At 38.6% G+C, this 24268-nt stretch overlaps 2 protein-coding genes and 1 long non-coding RNA gene across 4 annotated transcripts; 2 read left to right on the top strand and 1 right to left on the bottom strand.

Moving 5' to 3' along the window:
* Positions 1–302: 302 nt before the first annotated feature.
* On the top strand, positions 303–14269 carry ncalda (neurocalcin delta a). Of its 2 annotated transcripts, XM_077721050.1 has the most exons (6): positions 308–584; positions 697–757; positions 9455–9864; positions 10257–10362; positions 10781–10900; positions 11382–14269. In XM_077721050.1, the coding sequence occupies exons 3-5, from the start codon at positions 9487–9489 to the stop codon at positions 10876–10878; spliced, it is 582 nt and encodes a 193-aa protein (XP_077577176.1). In that variant the 5' UTR covers positions 308–584; positions 697–757; positions 9455–9486; the 3' UTR covers positions 10879–10900; positions 11382–14269. The 2 variants fall into 2 exon arrangements, with proteins under 2 accessions (XP_077577177.1, XP_077577176.1); XM_077721051.1 differs by lacking the exon at positions 697–757 and having other exon boundaries at positions 303–624.
* On the bottom strand, positions 13310–17639 carry LOC144199426 (uncharacterized). Its single transcript, XR_013326905.1, has 3 exons — positions 17507–17639; positions 15473–15527; positions 13310–13367 (listed from the first exon to the last, which is right to left on the bottom strand). It is a non-coding gene; the product is annotated as an uncharacterized LOC144199426 (long non-coding RNA).
* LOC144199423 (14-3-3 protein beta/alpha-A-like) lies at positions 17048–24009 on the top strand. The gene is made up of 6 exons (XM_077721049.1): positions 17048–17178; positions 18973–19287; positions 20209–20332; positions 20897–21060; positions 21774–21869; positions 23151–24009. Exons 2-6 carry the CDS (start codon positions 18982–18984, stop codon positions 23184–23186), a joined length of 726 nt encoding a protein of 241 aa, XP_077577175.1. The 5' UTR covers positions 17048–17178; positions 18973–18981; the 3' UTR covers positions 23187–24009.
* The last annotated feature ends 259 nt before the right edge of the window (positions 24010–24268 follow it).

Below are 24268 nucleotides of genomic sequence, written 5' to 3'. Positions count from 1 at the left end.
CTGATCCCAGGGCACAAGGAGACGGACCACCATACAAACTCAGACCATTACCAAGAGTGTCCAATCAGCTTACCATACATGTTTTTAGAATGTGGGAGGAAACCGCAGTACCCGAAGGAAACCCACGCAGGCCCGGGGTGAACATGCAAATTCCACACAGGTAACCAAGACCTGGATTTGAACCAAGGACTCCAAAGCTGTGAGGCCGATGCGTGAACCACTAACGCGGAACCACCCGTTTCTGATTCAAAGATGTATTCCTCTTTTTTTCTGCACAGGTTCCACAGTCTGTCACTTACCAGTTCCACTTGGGGGTGCGTGTGTGTATTGACCTATTGAAATCGTTGCAGAGCAGTGTCTCTGTTGCCATGGCAATGCAGGCTTCTCTGTCCCTTTTCTCTCGGTGTTTCCCCACCCATTGCATTTCCCCTCCACCACAGAGCGAGATCACGTGACCTATGACGTCAAGCTGGAGGGACAAGCAAGGGAGAGAGTTAGCTTGTGCGTGCGTGTTTTGAAAGAAACCCTTTTGCACGAACGAGAGGGGTCTCTGGAAGTCTGTTTTTCTATATATGAGCTATTCGGTTCGTCTTCATCCCCTCACTTACTTCTGGCTGCTGCAAGGTATCTTTCTGTTTTACCGTTACTAATCGAGCCTGTTGCTTCCTCTCTCTCTTACCGCCTCCACAAACTTAGTCCACTGCTGGAGTGTTGGGTGATGGACTGTTGACCAACTTGTGCATCGCTACCAAGTGAGGTAAGCGCAATGTGTGTTTGTAGAATGTATTTTATCGATTAATATTGGTTCCACCGAGTAACGCAGCAGAGCACTGACAAGGTTTCTGCTTTTATTTTTGCATAGCTAGCGGATTACGCTAATTGTTCAGTGGATATGTATTCATTCTTTCTTATTAGTCATCATTTGGTTAACTTAAGCAGTGGTCCCCAACCACTGGTCCGTGGACCGGTACTGGTCCGCAAGCTACCAAGTGCCGGTCCGTTCGAGTAAAAAATATCATCGTTTTCAATCTCGCCCTCCTACTTCAAATGAAAAAAAGTTGTTATAATAACAATAATAAATAATTGCTATTATGCTTTTTTTGCCATTGTGGGGGTTGTTTGTGCACCGACCGACCCCACCCCCACACAATTTTGTCTTAAGTTGTCGCCCTCCCCATTTCCCGGTCCGTGAGAAAATAGAAAGAGCTTTACAGGTCCGCGGTGAGAAAAAGGTTGGGGAATGCTGAACTAAAGCACTTTCCGAACAATCGATGCTTAGGTTGCTTTCAGCAGACGCAGGCTGATCTCTTTCAAAGCCACTGCAGGAAGTGATGGGGTTGGGGTGGTGGGGGGTGCGGAGGCGAGTGTGATCATGATGGGGGCTGAGTGTCTTGTGCGCGCTCTGGACACGAGTGATGGGATGCGCCACATGGCTTTTCGTCACAAAGCATTCTAATGTTAGTGGCAGTCGTGGGCCGGAGCTTCTGCTCCTGCCTGCAAGAAGACGGGAGGGGGGCCGAGCAGCTGCCACCTGCCCCCCTTGGAGAGAATGGAAAAGCATGAGTGGCATGCAATTCATGTCTCATAGTCTTCATGTCGGTTTCAATGTTTTTGATTTGAAAGCATATGACAAATTAAGAAAAACAAATAAAGAAGGTTTAACCCATAAAGGAAACCAGAGTATCCAGAAGAAACCCGGGCAAACTCCACATAGTGAGGACAAGGAACCTAACCCTAGACCCCAGAACTGTGGGGCCGAAATGGTAACCACTCGGTCACCGCGCTGCCCATATTGTATACAAAAAAAGTGCTATTCAACCGAAGCAGAAATTAATGTCCACATACTATGGTTTACTTCCAATATTGCAAATTTCTGTGAAATGTAATGCTACAATTTTGAGGCTATATTTCCCACCCCTTATATTACATGTACAATGCAGAGCTGCAATATTTACTTGAATTACGGACTGGGCACCACATTTGCTGTAGTTGAATTTCAAGTTTGAAGTTTATCCCAAAAAGACCACAATTTAGGATGAACTGCTTTATGTTTCCATAACATCCTGTTTTGCACTTAAGCAGGTTTCATGTAACAGTAGTGGAAACTAAGTTGAAGACAGTTTATGTAACCACTAATTTATGACCACAGTCAGAAAAAAAGCAGTGGAAAGAAAGTGTGTGAAGAGGAAAAAGGGAACTGAACAGATAAGAGCAAAGACAAACACTCAAGAGAGTGAGTTTTAAACTCATTCCTTTCAAAGACCTACATAATGTGTCTGACATGAGAAAATTAAAGAAGGATGAAAAAGCACAATATAGTCTTTATGTGGAACCTCTGAGGGTAAACTAAATCCATTCCCCGATGCTAATCAATCTTAAAATTGTTGAGATCATGGAATAATGTTCCCTTTTGGAAGTAATGGTAGTCGCAAGTAGATTGATTTTTCTTCCATACATATTATAAGTTTACAATTGAGTTAAACACTGTTAACATTATGTCAACACCAGAAACAATGCAAGACTCAAGAGTTCATTGATGAAGTTGTAATGTGAAAGTTGATTGAGTTCCAACCAAACCATGTATGGCGCACTCATAAATAAACATACAGTACATTCCAGTGTAATCGCATGACTTTATTTAAACAGTTACAGAAGCACATGTGGACTATAAAATTCACTGGATTATAAAGTGCACCATAAATGTACAATTTTTTTTATCAAACACACCAGAATATATAACTCTAGTGGATTAATACACTGCATTTGTCATTTGTTTTTCATCTATAACATAGTAATTATGTATTCATAAATGTATATCTGTAGGTATTTATTATTTTTTTGATGAATGAGCATTGTTTTTTGATGACTTTAGTGGTACAGTATAATGAAGATTACATTCCAACAAAACAAACATTAAGGACAAACACAATTCTTACACACTGTCATCTATTAAAGATGTGTATTTAAGTTAGCATTTTTTTAACTCTTCAAAAAGGTCCAATATTTTTCTCTTACAAATATTCATCAAGAGTGTTTTAGAAGCTATTTTTAGTGTATTCCACAACAGTTAAAAAGGGCTCCCCTGTAATTATGTTTGGCGCTTAGCTCTTTGTTAAACATGGATTTCAACACAATTCACTGACCTTTCATAGTTTCCTTCCTTTGTCCCCAAGGTCATCTTTTTTAAGCACTTTAAGCTCCCTGAAGCTCCTGAGTCTTAGAGGGACCATGTGACCAAGATGGTCAATTTTCCCTAATAAACTCATTGTCTATTTTTCGCACAGGGAAATTTAAATTGCATTCATTTTCTTTAACATCAATCAATTTTAGAGGAATCTATAAATTAAGAACCTGACCCCAACTGGTCTAATAAAATTGGACATACCCCTATATTTCTTGTCATCCAGGGCATTGCAAGCCTTCTCTAGTAAGACACCTTGAAAATCCACGTCATGTTTTTGAAACATTGTAGGGAGCCTGTGTGTTCTCCCCAGGCTTGTGTGGGTTTTCTCCGGGTACTCCTGTTTCCTTAACTGGCAACAAATAAATGTGCACCAACTTAAACCGATAGCAGAAAAGTGAAAACTAGATATACTCGCCCTGATCATAGCAGACAAATACGTTCATTCATTTTATGATCCGCTGTATCCTTACTAGAGTCGTGGGGGGGTGCTGGAGCCTATCCCAGCTGATTTCGGGCCAAAGGCGGGGGACACCCTAAATCGGTGGCCAGCCGATCGCAGGGCCCGAGGAGACGAACAAACCATTCACACTCATACTTCGGGGCAATTTGGAGTGTCCATTCAGGCTACCATGCGTGTCTTTGTGGGAGGAAACCAGAGTACTCGAAGAAAACCCACACATGCACAGGAAGGACATGCAAACTCCACACAGGTGGACTGACCTGATTTGAACCCAGGACCCCAGAGCTGTGAGGCCGACGTGTTATGAATAGTTTGTGAATAGTTCATGTCATAACAAAGTGATAATGTCTCCACAAAATACACAAACTAAATCCTGACGCTTTTGATATTTTCATGTTTTACTTGTACTGTTGCCTTCCTAAAATCTGTTTTATTTTTAAATTAATATTTAAAGTTAAAATCTAGTGTTCTATGCCAGTTTTGTAATATAAAACCTAAATCACTTACACTATACGACCAGTTCAATGATGATTGGTAAGAATTCAAAATAATAGAATACAATAAATATTTTTGTTAACTGGTTGTAGTTAAAACTGAATGTTTCTCAAGGTGCAGAGCAGCTCTTGGTTACAACTGGGAATGGATGAGTCACAAAATTGGATTACATTTGCTGCCAAAAATGAAAGAGTGACTTACTGAGATATTTTACAGACATCAAAAACGTGAGAGAATAGCTTCTTTCTTGAGCATATCTAAACAAATATTTAAAAATCACTTGATTTCTTTATCAGCTGAGGATCATGCTCTCTTAATGTCACATGTGTAAAAATCATACCAAAAAAATGATCGACTAGCATCAGTGTTTGCATAAAAGCATGTTGCTATGCCACAAAGCTTATGAGAGTCTTTCGTACGTTGTTGCATTACGTGCATTATTTATGTGTGTTCAAAAATGTGCCCCCTGTGTTAAATCCAGTGTTTTTTGATATTTATGCAGCCCCTACTGTCAAATAAGGATAAGGCTTGGTTATGCCTTAATGCTGCTTTTCTTCACCTGGCAGAAATTGTCTAGGATTTGTACTTGATGTGATGCAATGAATTGAATTGAATGCCACATAAATATGTAGTCAGGTACAAAAGTGACTAAAGTGGTTAGCAGCCAATGGAGTCTTAGTCTTAGTGCAAGTACAAGATAAGAAATTAGTCTTGATTAGATCCTTCTTGGTTAGTATGATGACGGGTCTTGGGAAGAATCTGTCCATGAGTTTGCTTGTTTTGGTTGTTATGGTCCCGTAGACGGTGGACAGGGAAAGGAGGGGGCAATTGATGATTTGTGTTGTCCAGTCTCAGTATGGGTGCCAGTCTTCCGTAGTAGGTCTTTACATAAGGCAATGAACCATAACACTCAAATGGCTAAGAACAAAACATTGAACTATTCTAAAATTGGTTTCTTTGAGCCCTTCGTCTGAATGAACATGTATGGAAGCAGTTGAATTGTGTAGTTTGCAGTATTTATACTTTATTGCTGAGACAATTGCGGCAATTACCTCATGGTCCAGCATACCCAATTAGAGTTGCATGGAAGTTTGAAAATCATTTGAGTATAGCGATTGTCTAAAAGTATTGTGCATCAAAATATCAAGGTCAAGGTGCTATCATTTGCCATTTTATCCAGGTATGTATCAAGATTTCTTTTTAGAATACAGTCGTACCTCTACATACAAAATCAATTGATTACAGAACTTTTTTCATAAGTTGAAAATTCCGCAAGTAAAGCAGTACTTTATGTGTAAATTTTCTCATTTGTTCCATGGTCCTCACAAAACTACCAACTGAAATTGATCAAATTGCGCAGATTTTGTTTAAAAGATATTAAGTGAAATGTAAATACTTTAAGTACCGTATTCACAGTGAAAATATTTAATCTCTGCTTCATTTAAATGAAATAAAAGCAAGGTTATTGGGAGCTTTAGTCAGTTTTTCGTCATATTCGAGAGCCATTGGATCGATGGAATCTTCAGGAGGTTCCGTAAGGGAGCTTTTCACATGGAGCTGTTGCGAGAGGTTTTTGGCGGACAAAGAAGATGTTGATTGGAAGTTATTGCCTCTAATTCTTTCCTTGCAACAAAAAACAGCCCTTCAAAATGATCAAAGTGGCCCAGTTTTGCATGAAAGGGGCGAGAAAAAAACAATAAAATGATTTATTATTGTATTAAAATGAACAACAAGCTTAAGCTTGCAAAAACAATTTTTAGTTGTGTATTTAAGCAGGTGCATAAGTGTAAGAAGCAAGCTAACGTTAGGCGGTACACAAAGCATATGAACTAAATAACATCAAATTCTTTCATTTTCTGAACTGCTTCACAAGGGTCGCAGGGGTGCTGGAACATATCCAGCCAACCAAACTCACAGGCGGGGGACACCGTGAATTAGTTGCCAGCCAATCACAGCGCACAAGTAGATGGACAAACCTTTTTTGCAGGCAGACGTGCATTTTTGCTACAAATCTGAAAGTCTGTTTTTCTTGCTTTCTAATGCTTTGTTAGAATGTTATTGTGATGTGGTTTAGACACTAAAGCTTATGACAGAAAGTGAGGCTGTACAGACCTCTGTATTTTCAGAAACAACAAGTTTTAGAGTAATCTAGTCTCCTGACCTCCCCTGATGTGACTTCCGTCCTATTGGTTATTTTCCATGATGCTACATCCTGTTTCTATTTTTTCCTGCACAGGAAGCAAAGAAGGGTCTGGTCACTCCCTTAGGCATACTTAATGAGAAACATTGGTAGGTTAAGATTTTGCCTTCAGGCTGCTCTCTTTATTTAGTGAATGCACTATTATTCGTGATCAGCCTTCACATCTTCATTTTTGTGCACTTATAGTTATTCTAGTATAAATTGCACTGTAACGTGTTTTTTGCACCACCATCTAATGCCATGTTTTTTTATTCGAATGAATAGGCAGGGGGTGGTAGAGCAAACTGGATTACCAAACCTGTAATTTTCTTAGCAGTGCTACTGCGAGTGTTAGCCTTGACCAGTGTAACGACGTTACATGCATTATGTTACATAACAAAACTACGTTTTTGCTGTACCGATAACTAAAACTCATTACTTACTCTTTACAACTTTGACCATGACACTTGGAAAGTACAGCAGTTCCTCTACATACGAGCACCTGTACATACGATCACCTGTACATACGAGTACCTCTACATACGAGCACCTCTACATACGAGCACCTCTACATACGAGCACCTCTCCGGAACGGATTAAGATCGTATGTCAAAATACCACTGTACTTTCCTTTCCCAAACAACACATTGAGAATCACTGATGTTGCGCCTTTTTTCCTTTCAGCTTTCACACGAACTGTCATCACAATAGGCTGCCTGCTACTCACCTCACGTACCTTCGCCCACACATCACCTACACACCCACACATGTAGACACTCAAGCAGTCGCAGCATTTGTTTTAACTGCAAGTAGAGAGTGTACCCATGTATAAGTGGATGAACATGTCAGTGCATTCAACCAGAAAGCTCATCAATGGTTATGTGATGTGAACAGTGTGTTGCTATGGTTACTGCCTTAAAGGATGGTGGTGTAAGTTGCAGTACAAGGCAAAGGTATGGAAATGGGTACAAGAGAAAGAAATACATGATTTTTGTTTGAGACCTTATTACACTCTTGTTGCTTCTACTACCTTTTCTACTTGTTTTGGAAATTTTCATGTACATTCTTGCTGAGATGTGCAGGTGTGATTTAGGTCTATCGCTGAAGAATGTTTTATTGCATGTCATACTACCCTTGAATTTCGTAGAACCTTTAATACAACAGCAGGTGACTTTAAACTGAAAGCAGACTGTATTTTGGTTACAAATTCATCCATAAACTAACTTGACCCAAAGAGGGTATGCCACCTTTTACAACTAATGAGCATGGTGTTAGATTTTGATGTGCTTATTCTCATCTCAACCCCTTCACACAACAGTTGCAAACCACTCCAGTGAGAGTTGAAAATTGTAGCCATATCATTTGCAAAATTAGAGATGCAATAAAAAGGACACAAAAACGAACCCCCATCTGACACAGTTCGATCAGACAGGGAAAACATGCTCCAGGCCATGCTAGTTTTATTAGTCCAACTCACAGTTATTCTGGTTTGATTCATCGATTCATCTCTACCCATTATTCTCACAAGTGTCACAGGTGTAATGGGGCTTACAGAAGTCAAATAAAGTAGAGTACAGCCTGAATTGATTGCCAGCCAATTCCTGGGTACTAATTGACAAACAACCATGTTTCACACCTACCGACAACTTGGTGTTCATTCAACCTACGATGCATGTTTTTTAGGAAATAGGAGGAAACTAAAGTACTTTGAAAAATCTCACGTAGAGCCAGAATTTCTTATCTCAAAATTGTGAGGCCGACATGCTTAGCAGTCATCTACTGTGCAGTTCGATTGATTTGGCAGGTATTAAAAAGTTCTTTGTCAAAAAAGTCAGTGTCCTATTTTTATCCTTGACACATACTTTATCAGAGCTGAACTTAAACTACATTTTCCTTTGTAACATTGTAAACTATGCTACGAACAAAAACATTACCATGTTTGGCTGCTTACTATGCACTTTGACGAACAGTAAATTTTCCTTTTGAAGTTTTTTTTGAGAAGGACTAACAGATGTGTTTGGCCAATATGCAGCTATATTTGGGAGCATTTTACATGCAAGTGTTTCTAAATTAAGAGCAGAATGAAGCTGCATGTAAATGCAAAAGGCTTTTGTGGAAGCATCAGGTTCACAACTTAAAAATGCTGTAAGGTCATTTTGATGATTTCCCTCACAGGAAGGATGGAACCTGAGCTTGAACCCTCGATTGCTTTACAGTAAACATGACATGACATACAAGTGTTCCGACATACGAGAAATTTGTGATATGAGGAAAACTACGAAACAAATCTGAGATACAAGCATATAAGAAAGACGGTTCCCAATGCAGTCGCCAAGCATCCGAATATGCTAGAGAGTGCTTATGAAAACAGGATCACTCTGTCTTTCTCGCCTAATCATGTTCATTATTTCCGGAGTTGGGTAAAGTAGCCTAATGTTTTTTTCTCAACAAGAAGCATAGTTAAATTAGTAGAACTACACATTTCTTATAAACAATAGGCTCACCAATCTAAAGATTATGAGTGTCATATTTTGTGATTTCATTGAACTTTGTTGGATCAGTCAACTCGTGGTGTAGAGGTTCACCTCCCTGACTTCGGGCTCAATACCCGTTGGTGGCGGTGTGATTGTGAGCGTGGATTGTCGTTTGGCTCAATGTTCCCTACTACTGACTGGTCAATGTATACGACTCTGCCTTTCGCCTGAAGTCAGCTGGGATAGGCTCCGGCAAACCCCTGCAAACCTTTTGAGTATGCGCGGTATGGAAGATGAATGAATCCCTGCTCGATTTACGAACATTTTATCTGACCTACCAACATGGTGTATGGACAAGCTCAGTGACAATGGTAAATGGAGGCTGAATAGATAGCATGCCTGCCAAATAACCCACAAACCCTGCAAACAGATCTATGGGACAGTGTGAAAATTGAGTACTCTGTACATTGATTAATACCACATTTGAAGTGTTTAAACAAATACACCTTACTTTGCTTTGTTGTTTCAAATGTGGAAATACCTCCCATTGTGTTGTGTTTACAACATAACTGTCCTCAATAGTGTGAATTCACTATTCAAAGCTATGCGTTGATATCCACTGGATGCCAAAATTAATGCTTTTCATTTTTTGTGTCTTCTAGTCGTGAGCCTACTAATTTAAGGACTGTCTGACATGGGGAAGCAGAACAGCAAGCTGCGTCCTGAAGTGATGCAGGACCTGCTGGAGAGCACCGACTTCACAGAGCATGAGATCCAGGAGTGGTACAAAGGCTTCTTGCGGGATTGCCCCAGTGGAAACCTCTCCATGGAGGAGTTTAAGAAGATCTATGGCAACTTTTTTCCTTATGGAGATGCTTCAAAGTTTGCAGAGCATGTCTTTCGCACTTTTGATGCAAATGGTGACGGCACAATAGACTTTCGGGAGTTCATTATTGCTTTAAGTGTGACATCCCGTGGCAAGCTGGAGCAGAAGCTGAAATGGGCCTTTAGTATGTATGACTTGGATGGAAATGGATACATCAGTAGATCAGAAATGCTGGAGATTGTGCAGGTAAGAAAATAATCTTATTATACCCAGAAGCTAAAATGCAGAATTGATTGTTATTATTATTTTTTTTTTTATTTATAATTTCAATTCTTATTACATTGCAGTCTCCACCTATGTGGTTGTTGATCCATCCAGTAAAATTAACAAGGCTAAATACCAATACAATGATTTTAGCAATTGTAAATGAGAATTTTTGTAATAAATAATTTCTTAGATAAGGGGTAGTAATAAAAAGGACAGCTTTCTTCCAAGTTACCAATAGCCACTGTGAAAATACAGAAATGTATTACATAAATAGAGTCAAAAATAAAATTTTCACACACACACAAACACTAGTTTTCCATTAAATTGATTTACAAAAATTCCTAAGCCTTAATTTGTTTGCCTTTATGCAGGCTATTTATAAGATGGTGTCCTCTGTGATGAAGATGCCTGAGGATGAGTCAACGCCTGAGAAAAGAACAGAGAAGATCTTCAGGCAAATGGACACCAACAGAGATGGTATACACACAGTATCTAATGTTTTTTGGGGTCATCGCTATAATATGTTTAGGTAGGTGAGTGTAGTAATTCAACTTTAAATCATAGGCAACATTTTTATTGTAGTGCTTCAATGATTCATTTTCAAAAAGAAACACTCACTGGAACCAACCATGTCAGTTAAGTTGAAACTTTAAAAGAATATTAGATCAAATAAAGAAAATAACCATTAACATATAACAAACTTAAATGTCAGCGAGGAAGAGCATTTTTAAAATGATTTTTTTTTTTCAATTTTCAGCACAAGTTATCATAGCCACATTAATGCGGTTTGTTTCAAAATCCATCAAGATTACCCAGAATTCAAAGTTAAAATGGTTTTAATAAATTTTAAGACAGTCCCACTTTTAAACTGACTTCTAACTCTGTAATACTTCAGGAAAGCTTTCCTTGGAGGAGTTCATCAAGGGGGCGAAGAGTGACCCCTCCATTGTACGCCTGTTGCAATGTGACCCAAGCAGTGCTGGACAGTTTTAAAGCGAAGCCATCAACTTGACATGTAAGACCAACTTTTTACTAGTTTCCACTTCATAGTGAAATGCATGTGTGACCCTTCATGTCTTATGCTAGAAACCCATTCCAAAACAAAGAAAGAATTATCCTTTACAAAATGCTCTAGAAAAAATATATTTTTAGTATTGCAGATTTACAAAAAATAGTTACAAAAATATTTGTCCACATAATTCTACGCAATTTTCCCACAAAAAAAAGCATATGATGAAAATAGTCACAAAAATAAAATAAAAAAAACCTGATCGACCGCCTCCCTTCGATTATGCTTACTTTGTTACCTTTATAATTTATTTTTCCAAGCCACTCAGAGCCGCAGTATAAGGGTGAAAGAGCTGCATGTTGCCAACCCCGGTTCTAGAAGCACGTGTCACGGACATTTGAACCAATTTAAACTTGTATTTGATGAAAATATTCACCCTTCAATTTCTGACCAGGTTTTTTTTTTTTTTTTTTTATAACTTCTTTAGAATTTCTTTGGGTTAGCAGTAATGGTCTTCACCCTCGACTATGGAGAAAACTGTTGATGATAAAAATGTCAAGCACATGATGATGAAGAGGAATGCCCTTGGGTTTTCACTGATGACATCAAAGATGTGCACAATTCTCAACCCACAAGCAATACAGGTTCACTCCAACTGCCGCAGCTTGTATTGATTTTGAAAGCTCGATGGTTGCCCTCAATAAGCACGGAGAGAACATTTCCTCTAGGTTATGTGTACGTACACTGGCTTTTGTGTTCAAGTGTGCCTTGGTTTGATCTTTGTGGACCGCACACAGGCACTAATGTCGATGTGTACAATAATGACTTACTGTAAGCAAGAGAATTGCATCTGCAGCGCAGACTTGAGAACAAGCATTATGTCTGACTTCCTTTTTGCTAAATCTGTGTAAAAATATGTAATGGTGTATGTTGCGAATGCCAAACGTTTGGATTTCATTCCAAAATATAGTGATATGCTCGTTTGCATTTATAGCACTTGCAAAGTTTCGCAAATGTAATGTTAGTTTTAATGTTAAGTATATTTTAAAGAGTGGTAGCCAAATTTAGCTTTTTTCAAATTTTTGATACATTTCAGGACCGTAAGGAAAAGGAGTCAATTTCGAAGAATATCCAGTCAATGACGATTTTATTATCATTTTTGTGTTCTCTCTTGTGTGGAGTACAGTCAGTATGGAATACAATTTCTTCTTCTGAGAAGATGGCCGCTTCAAATTTGAATATTGGACTTTTTAAATGCTGCCTGTCAAGTGTGATCAATGCTACTAAAAAAAAAACAGAAAAGCATGGAGCTTTTACTTGTGTATTTCTGACAATGTGAAGAAGAGTCCAGGTACAAGTAAATACGCACAAGACATTGTGCGCACAAAATTTAGTTTGTTACAAAGCATCACCAGTATATTTTATTATTTTTAAATATAGTATATTCAGTGTTACCTCTGCTAACCAAATTATTTTGTTCTTATAGTGGTTACATACTTGGACTTTTTGTAAAAGCTTTAATTTCTTCCAACCCTTTCTAAGCTCCACACCACTACCCCAAAATGCTTTAAAATCATAAAATTATACCAAATTTGTATGAAATATTTGAGAAACACAAGAGATAACAAACATTATAAAATAAGCCATACATTGAGTGGATGGATGTGTGCGTTGAGAGCTGAAAATGGGGCAAACTATTGGCAGCTGAGTAAATACACACATCCACGTAAACACACAACATAACTTAAAATTATATCACGTTTGGGCAAATGTCGATCCATTGACATATATCGATGGGGAGCTGAAAGATAACCAGACTTGTGAACACTTTGATAACAACACATTTCTTCTTATCAAACACTGGGAATAATTTTCTTGGGAGGGAATGATGACATGCAAAGAATAAATCTGCATAGGCACACTAAGAAAAACTTCAGAAACAACATGTTAGAATTCTGTGACAAACGAGGGTCAAAAGCACACAAATCAGGAACTCACCATGCTCCCAGAAAAAAAAAGTGTCTGGAATGGGGGATTTTGGTTAGACAGTCACCCTCATCAATGATGGATCAACTCGATCACAAAATATAGTAGGACATGATGCTGATGATAAGAGGATGTTTGAATTGTTTTCGATTTTGTGCGTCGTTACTTGGAATTTAAAGAGACAACATTTTCCTATTGAGGATTTTTATAACCTTAATATTTTATATTTAGAGACTGTCATAGCAGAGGTACCACTGTATATATTTTCTTTTAGATAGGGCAGTCTGTTAAATGGGTGGGGAATACATAATTGGAAGCAAGCGAGTAGGGGGATGAGAGGACTGAAAATAACATTTTTCACAAAATATAAATGAGTTTTTGCAGACAAAAACATGGTTTCGTACAAAAAAAAAAAAAAAATTTGGCATACCTGAACAGCTGCTGATTAGAGAATGGCTCCTTTCATCACCGTCGAAACCATGATTTCCTGTCAAAAAAGCTTTTATTGATGTTCGTTGTGCTTCTTTTAATGAAGAAATTAAGTGTATTTAAGGCAAAACCTCAGAAATTGACCTTTCTAGCTTTGCACTCCGACATTGTATTCAACCAAATAGTTACTTCCCAGCTACCTTTGCAGCTCCTGTTACTTACTCCTGATTGGCTCTGCCATTAGGTGTTCGTGAAATGATTAGAAACTTGAGGTTGGCAAGATTGTACTGATTGAATAAATCAGACTTGCGAGGCTACTTTCTTATGGACACAGAACACATGCTCTGTAAATGTTTTCGAATGCAAATGGTTGCATTACATAGACAGAAATATGGCGCAAATCAACGCCATCAAATGCCATGGCTGAATGGACTCTCGTGCATGCAGTTCTGTGCTTGCTTCATTTCCCAAATATTGTTTTGTCAGGATTGCTATTACCAGTAGTCAGTATTACTGAAACGACTGTTTGATTTGTCTTTGGAAAAGTTTCAGAAATGTGAACCCAAGTGGCGCCTTGCCAGTTGATTAGAGGAGCTAATTTAGTAAAGCTTGGCTTTGGCTCTTGTATTCAAGAACTCATGTTTTTATTTCATATCATGCAGCTACAGCACAATTATTCCATAAACTACTGCAATGATATCCCAAATGGGTTGCTTTTATTGTGTTGTGGGAGAGCGTCGTCAGGTCACACATTTCTGTAAAATATAAAAAGTATCTTGTGGTTGAGTGCCAAATAAGCAACAAATGCTGAATTGTAGAAATGTATACTGTACATTTGTGATTTGTTCAATTGAATGTTTGTAGTTGTGTTTTTGTAGGTTTTGTAAGGTATCCTGGCTAAAATTTAAGAATTGCAAGGTAAACCTTAAGAGTAAAGAATTAAATTTACAATTTAATGTCGTTTTTTTGTGTTGCGTTTTCATTTATTGTTTATTTTAGCTTTTTTTAAACAGATTAACAATGTAAATTCGAAAAAGAATGTGAATATTGAATCTGAATGTACTTAAAAGTTCAAGTTACAATGTGAAATCTGGTGCTGTTTAATTAAACGCAAAACTGAGGAAACCACAACAATTCTTCGTAATGAGACCAGATTCCCCAAAATCAAATCAGTGCAAACTGCTACGCCCTGAAACTAAAAAGAACACTCCAACTTTAGAAAAATACAGCATTGATCTGCACTATACAAGTCAAGGAAACACAAACAGTCGGGTAAATGTGAACAAATTAAATACTAGACGAGCACTGGATTATAAGGCGCACCCTCAATGAATGGCACATTTTATTTTTTTCCATATATAAGGCGCACTGGATTATAAGGCACCCTGTCTATTTTGGAGAAAAATCTAAGACTTAAGTGCGCCTTATAGTCGTTCACACTTAACAGTACCCCCACTTAAGGGAGGAATCCCAGATGTGTTATGTTATTTTCATCATGAACCACTTTTCCAAGTGGCACTTCTCTATGGGTATTACACTAACGATCAACAGTGCCTCCACTAGATGGCAGGATTCAGGACCCGTTTCTATTCATAAATGAAGTCATTTGCTGCGAAATAAATAAATATATTGAATGTCTTTGTCAATGGCAAAAAATGTGTTATTTTTTGTGTTTCAAAGACACATCCATATACATTGATAATTAACTAACCATTCCCACATTAACTGTATTGGACAGCCTGGCAGCCTTGTATTTTGTGTACTTTTTCCATTTTTTAGGGTGTGTTCTGGGACAATTTGTAAATATTCCCTTGCCTCTGGGAAAATCTCAACAAAAAGTTACAATCATTTGGTAACTGTGTGCCGAACATACAATGTTAAGCCATTGGCTATCATAGATAGCGAGAAATGAGCCAGTGTTGCTTTTACCCATTAAAGGGCACTCACTATACTCATTTTGACAATTAATCCAAATAGATTTGATGTCTAGCTCTAAAGAGTTAACTGACAAGTACAATCCATGAGCTCATCTTGTGACTATGGTATCATATTTGCTGAGGTTCATACATTTTGGAGATGTAAAACTGGACTGACAGGTTGTGTGAACAAGTGCAATTTTCTGTTTCACCCTGAAGACAAATACCAAAAGCTCACACCTCTTACCACGGGAAACGTACCACAACTTGAAAAGTGCAGCTCTACACACAGTCTTTGTAGCCTGTAAAAAGAGACACATTGTGACAATCAAAAAGGACAAAACAATTAGCAGATATTACTTCATATTTGTATTGATGTGGACATTTTTCCCCATATGTACAATTATGTTACACAACACAAGAGTTTTTACATTTACCTATTTGTCACTGGTCACCCAAAGTCTTTGCATTCCCTTACAAACTCTCCAGTATATTAAATATTAATAAATTGCTGCATATAATACCATGTGAATGACATAAGTGATATTATAACTGCATGGCATGTTGAACCATGTGGAACCATGCCTTGACAAGTAACACGAGATGTTCTTTTACGCAACATTCCTTTCCTTTTCAACAACGCTTAGACTTGTTAGGGTCGCGGGGCCGCTGGAAGCAATCCAATCAGATTTTGGCCAAAAGGCAGACTGCACCCTACACTGGTAAAATGGTTTTGACAGTAAATCTGCTAACAAATCAATTTCTTCTCCTCCTTCAGCCATCGGGGGTTGACAAAACTACTATTAAATTAACACAACAATATATTTGCGTGTGCAGCTCGGTCCAGATACAGTTTGGTAGCTCTAGCCAGTCCACTCTATCACTAGCCAATCATAGTTGGTGAAAGCGATGACGTATTCCTACGCCTGTGAGAATGCCTTTGTGTCGCCAACTCAAAATCTGATTTATTAAAGCAACAGTTTGCAGAACTGATTGTGAATTGTGAAGTTTTTAATCTCACTATATTCTGAACAGCTTTATCCTCACTAGATCAGGGGTGTGCTGTAGCCTATCCCAGCTGACTTCGGGCCAGAGGCGGGGGACACCCTGAATTGATGGTCTGCCATTCGCAGGGTACAAGGAGACAAACAACCATTCACACTCGCACTCATACCCAGGGGCTCATACCATGCATTTCTTTGGGATATGGGAGGAAACCGGAAGACCAGAAGAAAACACAGCCCAGTGAGAACATGCAAATTCCACACAGTGAGGACCGAGCCCCAGAACTGTGAGGCCAATGCAATAACCACTTAGCCGCCGGGCCGCCTTTAGCCAAATGATATTACATATTTATTAAAAAGAAAAGGCCGCCTGGCGGCTGAGTGGTTAACGCGTTGGCCTCACTGCTCTGGGGTGCTGGGTTCAAATACAGGTCAGTTCACCTGTGTGGAATTTGCATGTTCTCCTCAGGTCTGTGTGAGTTTCTTCGAGGTACTCCAGTTTCCTCCCACAAACAAAAATCATGAACAAAAACAATGCATGGCGGATTTGACACTCAAAATTGCCCCTAGGTAATGGCGTGAACGTTCTCTCTTATGCTCTGGGATCAGCTGGCCACCGATTCAGGGTGTCAGCTGGGGTAGGCTATAGCACCCCCCTGTCAACCTAATGATGATAAACCAGTTCTCAAAATGAATGAATACAAAGGTAAGAAGGCCCCTGGTCTTTCAAGTACGTGCTTCACTCAGCTGGACGTTCGTGAATCGTAGCTATTCAGAGGCTTCTCTATCTAAACTACATCTCCCATGATGTCTACCAACTGGTAGCCATGGTGATGTTGACGTCATCCACACTTGCACGGGCAGCGCCTTCAAACTAACTACAACCCCGTCGACGCTCGTGTGAGAAACAGCTGGAGCCAAAGCCTCTCGTCTATCTACTCTCACACAGGTAAGATTGGATAAAAACCTTTTGCGACCGTTTGACTTTAGTTGTTTAACAGATCTTTGTCCTTGGTGTCTGTTACTGACCTTGGGTTTGCTGCCAAAGCACCGTCTGAACTACGAACAATGACTTGCCTTACTACAGTTGAGACGTGTCTATTAGCCGCTTTCGACAATAGCATGACTTAAGGAAGGCGTGTCATGTCGAAACTCGGAACTAATAGTTCCTACATAGTTTCCCCCGATCATCTAACTATAAACTTGTTGTGCTGTGTTTACTGTTACTCTTTAGTAAATCGAGTGCTAATTCATGACAAGGTTTTGTTGTTAGTTACCTGTAGTTCAGGGTGGCCAAACTATTCCACAAAGGGCCGCAATGGGTACAGGTTTCTATTCCAACCAATAAAGAAGCCACCTTCTCACCAATCTGGTGTCCGAAAGTGTAATCGGTGGATTGCAGTCGGGTGCTTCTTGTTTTCTGATGAAATCTCATTGGTTAAAGTGTCTTTGCCGGATTGGTTGCATCAAAAACCTGCACCCATGGTAGCCCTCGAGGACCGGTTTACCCACCCTTGCTGTAGTTCATTGGGTTGGTTACCTGCTTGCTTGGTTTGATTACTACAAAAACCTGGGAAAAAATAAGGAATTGTGGAATCCATGGATAGTATAGTGGTTGGACAGTGTACTGGTTAAATAAGTAAATAGATACAATTAAAAACTCACTAATCCCCTTCAAATCACTTGTGCAGCACAAAATAAGGTTGCAAACCAATTGCATGAAATAAAAAGATAAGGTCTCTCAACTAATGTGATGCATTGAACTATCTTCTGTGGAATTTTCAGATTTTCTTTATTATGCAGTGTATTTCAGTTATTACTACATATATTGCCATGAATGGCAGCAAATGAGTGAATACTTAAAAAATCAACACATTTTAAAATCCTAATCTTTTTCATCCAATTCCAATCGCTATGGAAAAGGAAACTGAACCCACTTTACAAACATGTGAGCAGATGAGGGACGTCCCTTGTATTTTAAATAATCCTACCCATCCCTAACGGTTGCTTTTCAGATGGAGCTGAGGGGAAAGTTATGGAATCACTGAAATCTGTGGAATGAATTCTTTGAATAACCCTGTCAATTTAAATCTGCAACTTCACACCTACAACAGATTTGATCATCACATTAGCGTACAGTTAAAAAGGAGTGAGCTGTTGTACCAAGTTGATTCACTTGAATCATGGCTCTAACACATTGGTTCTTACCCTTGTTAGAGCTACCGAACCCCACCAGTTTCATATGTGCATTCACCAAACCCTACTTTAGTGTAAACTAATATTTAATTATTTATTTTCAAATTCAAGATAGATAAATTCCTCGCAGCACTGATCAGCCAAGCAATGTCACGTGATCATCTGCAGACAGTGATGGTCAAGCGGGGCATGTTATCGTGAATAGGCACGATGAGTCGATACCAAAGTTTTGTGGTATTAACATAAAAGTGAGTGATGTAATAAACTACAAAAGAGAAAGTTGCCATATGTTTGAGAAGCACAGCATAGCGCCAGTGGTGAAAATTTTAACTGCGGTATCAATCTGCATTGCTTTGGCAAGTGCTGTTTAAATCTCAAACACAACTTAAACCAATCTCTCCAGTCATGTGTGTGAAAAACAAATTGGAATGAGTAAAGGTCTTAAGAAAAACTTGGTTTTCTTCAGACTTTCATCACCTAAGTGGTTGTCCAATTCCATATTCACTTCAGCCATGTTTCTTTTTCTCTTTCCCATTTGTTTGTCCAGTGAGCAGTCATGAGTGGGGAATCCAAGGAGCAGTTGATCTTAAAGGCCAAACTGGCCGAACAAGCAGAGCGATATGAAGACATGGCTGCAGTGATGATGATGGTTACAAAGATCGATGATGGCGCGGAACTGACCTGTGAGGAGCGCAACCTGCTTTCTGTCGCCTACAAAAATGTCGTCGGGGCCTGTCGTTCATCTTGGCGTGTTTTGTCAAGCATCGAGAGTAAAGCTGAAAATGACAGAAATAAAACATTGGCCAAAGATTACCGAGATAAAATTGAGACACAACTCAATGGAATTTGTAAGGATGTTCTGGTGAGTGTTCATTTGTAGATCTATACCCAATTACATTTATGTGAAGTTTAACTAAGACAATGGTCAGGCTTTCAGGCTTAAACATGCTTGGTTTATCGCCTAGTATGTTATTGTGCTCATTCTAAAATGGACATTATCCTCTCCCCGAACAATTAACCTGATTTGCGAGCCTGAGCCCGAAGCAAACCCGAAATTTCATATTTTATTTGTAAGAACTCAGGAGGACGGGGTTTTGATTTAACAAATTGAAGCCTGTCTTTTGTAACAAAAGTTAAACAAGACTGTATAAACATTTACTTTTATATTTGTGTGTCTGCAGAAGTTACATTAACCAAACATTTTCCATCATTGACAGATTTTTTTTTAAGAATTGACGGGAAAAAATTAAGGCCGTCTGTCATTTTGACGGGTTGAAAATTGAGCCATAACCACAGCAGCAGTACGTCCTTAAGAATCTAGTTTAGGACTTTAACAGAGAGAGAGGCAGAGAGACTGAGAAGAACAATTAAGGGTTGATGAAGTAACATCTGTCAATTTTGCGGTTTTATCTGGTCCCCTTAGAATCGTTTTTTAAATACGAGCTAGTTTTTCCAAAATGCAACAAAAACTTGTCGGTCTTTCTATATTTGACACAATTCTTCTCTAGCAATTTAAACCAAATTTCACTTTTTGAATTGGAAACCAAAGAAACTAAAGATTGTGAAAAAATTTGTGAAATGTCTGCTATTCCATTTTTACCCTTAGAACCCTCTCCTTCCCAAATCATTTAATGATATTGTAGAAAACTGTGTTATTTAGATGTGAAAAGCAATATGATGCATGTGTGCAAAAGACACCAGGGCATATATTTTTAAAAAAAATGAATGAGATTATTTGTGTAGACAGCTAAATGCTTATTAAAAAAAATTGTTCTTGCCTCAGGATCTCTTGAAAGATTACCTCATTCCAAAAGCTGGTGCGCCAGAGAGCAAAGTCTTCTATTTGAAAATGAAAGGTGACTATCACCGCTACCGAGCTGAAGTGGCAACGGGAGACGACAAGCAGGGTATGTACAGGATTTGTTTATATCTGTTGGTGTGCTTGTTTTTCACTGTTCATATTTCACCATTTGATTGACAATATGAAAGTTGGGTTGTGTGGATTGATGTCTTTAGAAAATTATTTAGGCACATTTGGTCAGTATTGAAAATATTATTTTGTGATAAAGGTTTGTAAGTTAATATTATACATTTGTTTAGTTTTATTGATCTAGATCTCAAAAATAATTTTCATTCTCTTTGGCTGGAAAGCAGCGGTTGGGACATTTTTTTACTATTAACCAATTTGGCAATACTCATTTTTATATGTTTGTACATATGGAATAGGATTAGTGTCAGTGAATAATAATAAGAAATTGGTCAGAATTCTTACTTTAAAATCGAAATTTTAAGAATAAAGTCTAAATTCTAACTTTAAAGAGAAAATTCTGAAAATACAGAATAGACGGAACTACTTTAGAATCAGAATTCTCACCAGTTGTTCTTCGCTGGCCATAATTGCCTCCCTAATTGGTAAATATTACGGGAAAAACATCCTTCATTCATTTTTTCAATCTTTTATGTAACTTCAGAAATCATCAAAGCCTCCGAAGAAGCCTACAAACAGGCTATGGAAACCAGCATACAAGAGATGAAGCCCACAAATCCAATCCTCCTTGGTCTTGCACTCAATTTCTCTGTATTTTATTATGAGATCCTCAACTCACCTGAAAAAGCTTGTCAACTGGCAAAAAAAGTAAGTACAAAAAAAAAATCCTGTTGATAATTCTCTTTAAAAAATGGTTGCTATTTATTCATTATTAAAGGGGAGAAGGGAGGTACCGAGGGAGGGATGGAAGGAGAGATCCAGAGAGATCTATCATTAGATATATGAAGATATGGAAATAATACAGTCATACCTCTACGTGTGAAATAAATTGGTTCAAGCATTTTTTCCGTAACTTGAAAATTTCGTAACAAGAGCAATACTTTACATGCAAATGTTCTAATTCGTTCAACACAACTACCCAATAAACCCTTTAAAATTGTTGAGTCCCAATTTTGTATGGAAAATGTGACAAACACCAAAAAAATATATAAGAAAATGATTCATTAATGTCTTAAAATGAATAACAAGCATACAAAATCTATCCGTGTTGAAGCAAGATATGCACACGCTCATTTCCCTATGACCCGGCAGCTTCAGAAAGTCTTTCACTTTGTTATACATTTTAGTGCGCGTTATAGTATTGTGATATATAAAACTGTTATGTTGAAATGGTAAAAACTCTTCTAGTATTCATTGAGTTCTTAATTAAAATCCTACTCGCAGTTGGTTACTCATTTATGCCATGCATTGTATTTTCATTTTTTACATACTGTGCTATTTTTGCTGCCTCCATGTTCAAATATCAGACGTCAAACAGACACTGCAAGTTATAACCATTAAAATGTTATTTGATTTTGCAGGCTTTTGATGATGCCATTGCTGAGCTGGATTCACTGAATGATGACTCATACAAAGACAGTACACTTATTATGCAGCTACTGAGAGACAACTTGACAGTAAGTTTCTCAATTTCCAATGCTATGGGCCACACCGGTATTAGCTCTCATTCATTATTTATATAATACAAAGCTTTTGAAAAGTAGGTAACTATTTCAGTATCTTACATTGGTTTTGAATTACCAATGTGGTTATTGAGGGAAATTCAAAAGATTCTGTTTAGACAAAGACAATAAGGTCACTGCGCTTAGTGCTACCCAACTTGCCCCCGAAAAACCAATATTTCACTCTAGAAGTATGACGCGCTGAATGACAAAAAGGTGAGAAGGAAGACGTCTTAGCTTTTCTTGTTTTCTTCCAATTGTTTTTTGTTTTTTGTCGTTTTATTTTATCTTAAAAAATGTTTTGCATTGGTACTGGTAATTTATGCAGATATTGTTCGAATTTTAAATTAAGTTAGAATTTTGGCATCATACAAACGCTAGTATGGAACCCCTTGTGCCTCATCATGATATTTTATCAAGTTTCCGGGTTAGCATAGAAGTCCATTAAACAGGCACCACCAGGTTAAGATCATGGTGGCAGTTCTTTCGAGTCACACCCTTACAAGTTCCACTGTCATTATCCAAGTAAGCATGAAAGCGTTCCTGAATAACAAGGTGGCGCCTGGGTGGAGAGATGCACAGAGCTGCTATTTGGTGCATTTAATGTACATTCACAACCTCACTTCCCTGCCGGAAGGGTGACATTCCAGAGTGCTAGAGTCTGCTGCTGTTGCTGGTGATAGGATTACCTTCTGCTCCCGCCTAGTTTACAATGAAATTGACCTCCTTGCTCCCCTTCTTGTTAGCATGCCCATGGAAAGGATTGCTGCAAAATATTAAAGAAGATAACTAGAATGGGGAGCCCGACGGATGAGTTAGCCTCACCGCCCTGGGGTTCTGGGTTCGAATCCAGGGTACACCTGTGTGGAGTTTCCGTGTTCTCACCGGGCTTGCGTGGGTTTTCCCCGGGTACTCAGGTTTCCTCCCACATTCCAAAAATATGTATGAAAGGCTGATTGGACACGCTAAATTGCTCCTAGGTGTAAGTGTGAATGGTGGTCCGTCTCCTTGTGCCCTGCAATCGGTTGACCACCGATTCAGGGTGTGCCCCACCTCTGGCCCGAGTCAGCTGGGATAGATGCCAGCACCCCTGTGACCCAAGTGCGGATAAAGTGGTTAAGAAAATGAATAAATAGTAACTATTATTGCTTTGGAATTAATGTTTGTTTTTATTTCTTCCCCGACCCTTCACCTTTGCCTTTTTCTCTTTTACTTTCCTTCCACCTATTTTCCCAGTTGTGGAAGTCTGAGGCTCAAAGTGAAGATGTCTAGCAACTCAGAGAGAGAGAGCATACCTCTTTGTCATTCCTGCCTCCATCATGACTCATCTTCATCAGAACCAAGGATGCTGAGACCACCAAGATGTAATTGTTGTTTAAGCTCACTCCAAAATGACTTTTTTTTGTATTCAGCTCTGATGAAAGGCTCACCTCACTTTTGAGTTTACTTTCTCAATTATTTTTCTTTTTTTTTTTTTACTTATAGAAATGGTAGATGGGGTTATGTGGTACCTTTTGGAATTTAATCGGTGTTGGTATTATAAAACTGATGGCAAATCTGACTACTTTTTTGCCTGTTGGATGTAAATGATATACTGTTCATAGGGTGGTCAGGTAGGAAGCTTTCAACCAACCATATGATGTAAGCAGTTAGTCTATGTATCGCAGTCATGTGGTTAGGCCTTGCATATTTTTTTGGGTTAAGGGTGAATATTACAAGAAAATGCTTGCAACAGGATTTTTTTGCGCATAATTTGACAAGCGAAATGAAAGCTCACTACGAAACAAAACCCAAATAATAGCCAAGTTGGAAATAAAAGTTACATAACAACATCCTTGTCAATGCTTGAAATTTCCACAATTAGAAATTACTTTTTCCTTTTAAATGATTTATCTTTTTATATTTCAATGTACAAGTTGGTCCTTTGGTCGACACTTTCATTGGACTACTTTTTAAGGTGGTGGTGGGGGTACACAAAGAAAATTAGTACTTTTTTCGTACTTCCCATTGTACTGCTATTCCTATTGTCCATCCAATTTGGGTCTGATGAGAGTACAATTCATAATAGAGATTAAAGAATTTTCATTCTCCGGTTGGCAAGCCTTGTTTTCTTGATTTGAAATCTCATTTACTGAACTTCTTTAACCTCACTAGGGTCGCGGAGGTGCTGGAGCCTATCCCAGCTGAATTCGGGCCAGACACCGTGAATTGGTGGCCAGCCAATCGAAGGGCAAAAGGAGACAAAAGACCATTCACGCTCACACTCATACCTAGGAGCAATTTAGAGTGTCCAATCAGCCTACCATGCATATCTTTGGAATGTGGGACAAAACCAGAGTACCTGGAGAAAAACC

This window comes from Stigmatopora nigra, chromosome 7 (genome assembly GCF_051989575.1).
Source record: "Stigmatopora nigra isolate UIUO_SnigA chromosome 7, RoL_Snig_1.1, whole genome shotgun sequence".
NCBI classification, from domain to species: domain Eukaryota; kingdom Metazoa; phylum Chordata; class Actinopteri; order Syngnathiformes; family Syngnathidae; genus Stigmatopora; species Stigmatopora nigra.
The sequence above is the reverse complement of the archived record's forward strand: the minus strand, read 5'-3'. Positions and strand labels throughout refer to the sequence as shown.

What these genes read in the sequence shown, in the direction of transcription:
- ncalda (XM_077721051.1), top strand. Translation starts at nt 9,487, where the DNA reads ATGGGGAAGCAGAACAGCAAGCTGCGTCCTGAAGTGATGCAGGACCTG. An exon ending in AAATGCTGGAGATTGTGCAG is followed by an intron (nt 9,865 to 10,256) that starts GTAAGAAAATAA and finishes GCCTTTATGCAG; the next exon opens with GCTATTTATAAGATGGTGTC. An exon ending in AATGGACACCAACAGAGATG is followed by an intron (nt 10,363 to 10,780) that starts GTATACACACAG and finishes GTAATACTTCAG; the next exon opens with GAAAGCTTTCCTTGGAGGAG.
- LOC144199423 (XM_077721049.1), top strand. Translation starts at nt 18,982, where the DNA reads ATGAGTGGGGAATCCAAGGAGCAGTTGATCTTAAAGGCCAAACTGGCC. An exon ending in GAATTTGTAAGGATGTTCTG is followed by an intron (nt 19,288 to 20,208) that starts GTGAGTGTTCAT and finishes TTCTTGCCTCAG; the next exon opens with GATCTCTTGAAAGATTACCT. An exon ending in AACGGGAGACGACAAGCAGG is followed by an intron (nt 20,333 to 20,896) that starts GTATGTACAGGA and finishes ATGTAACTTCAG; the next exon opens with AAATCATCAAAGCCTCCGAA.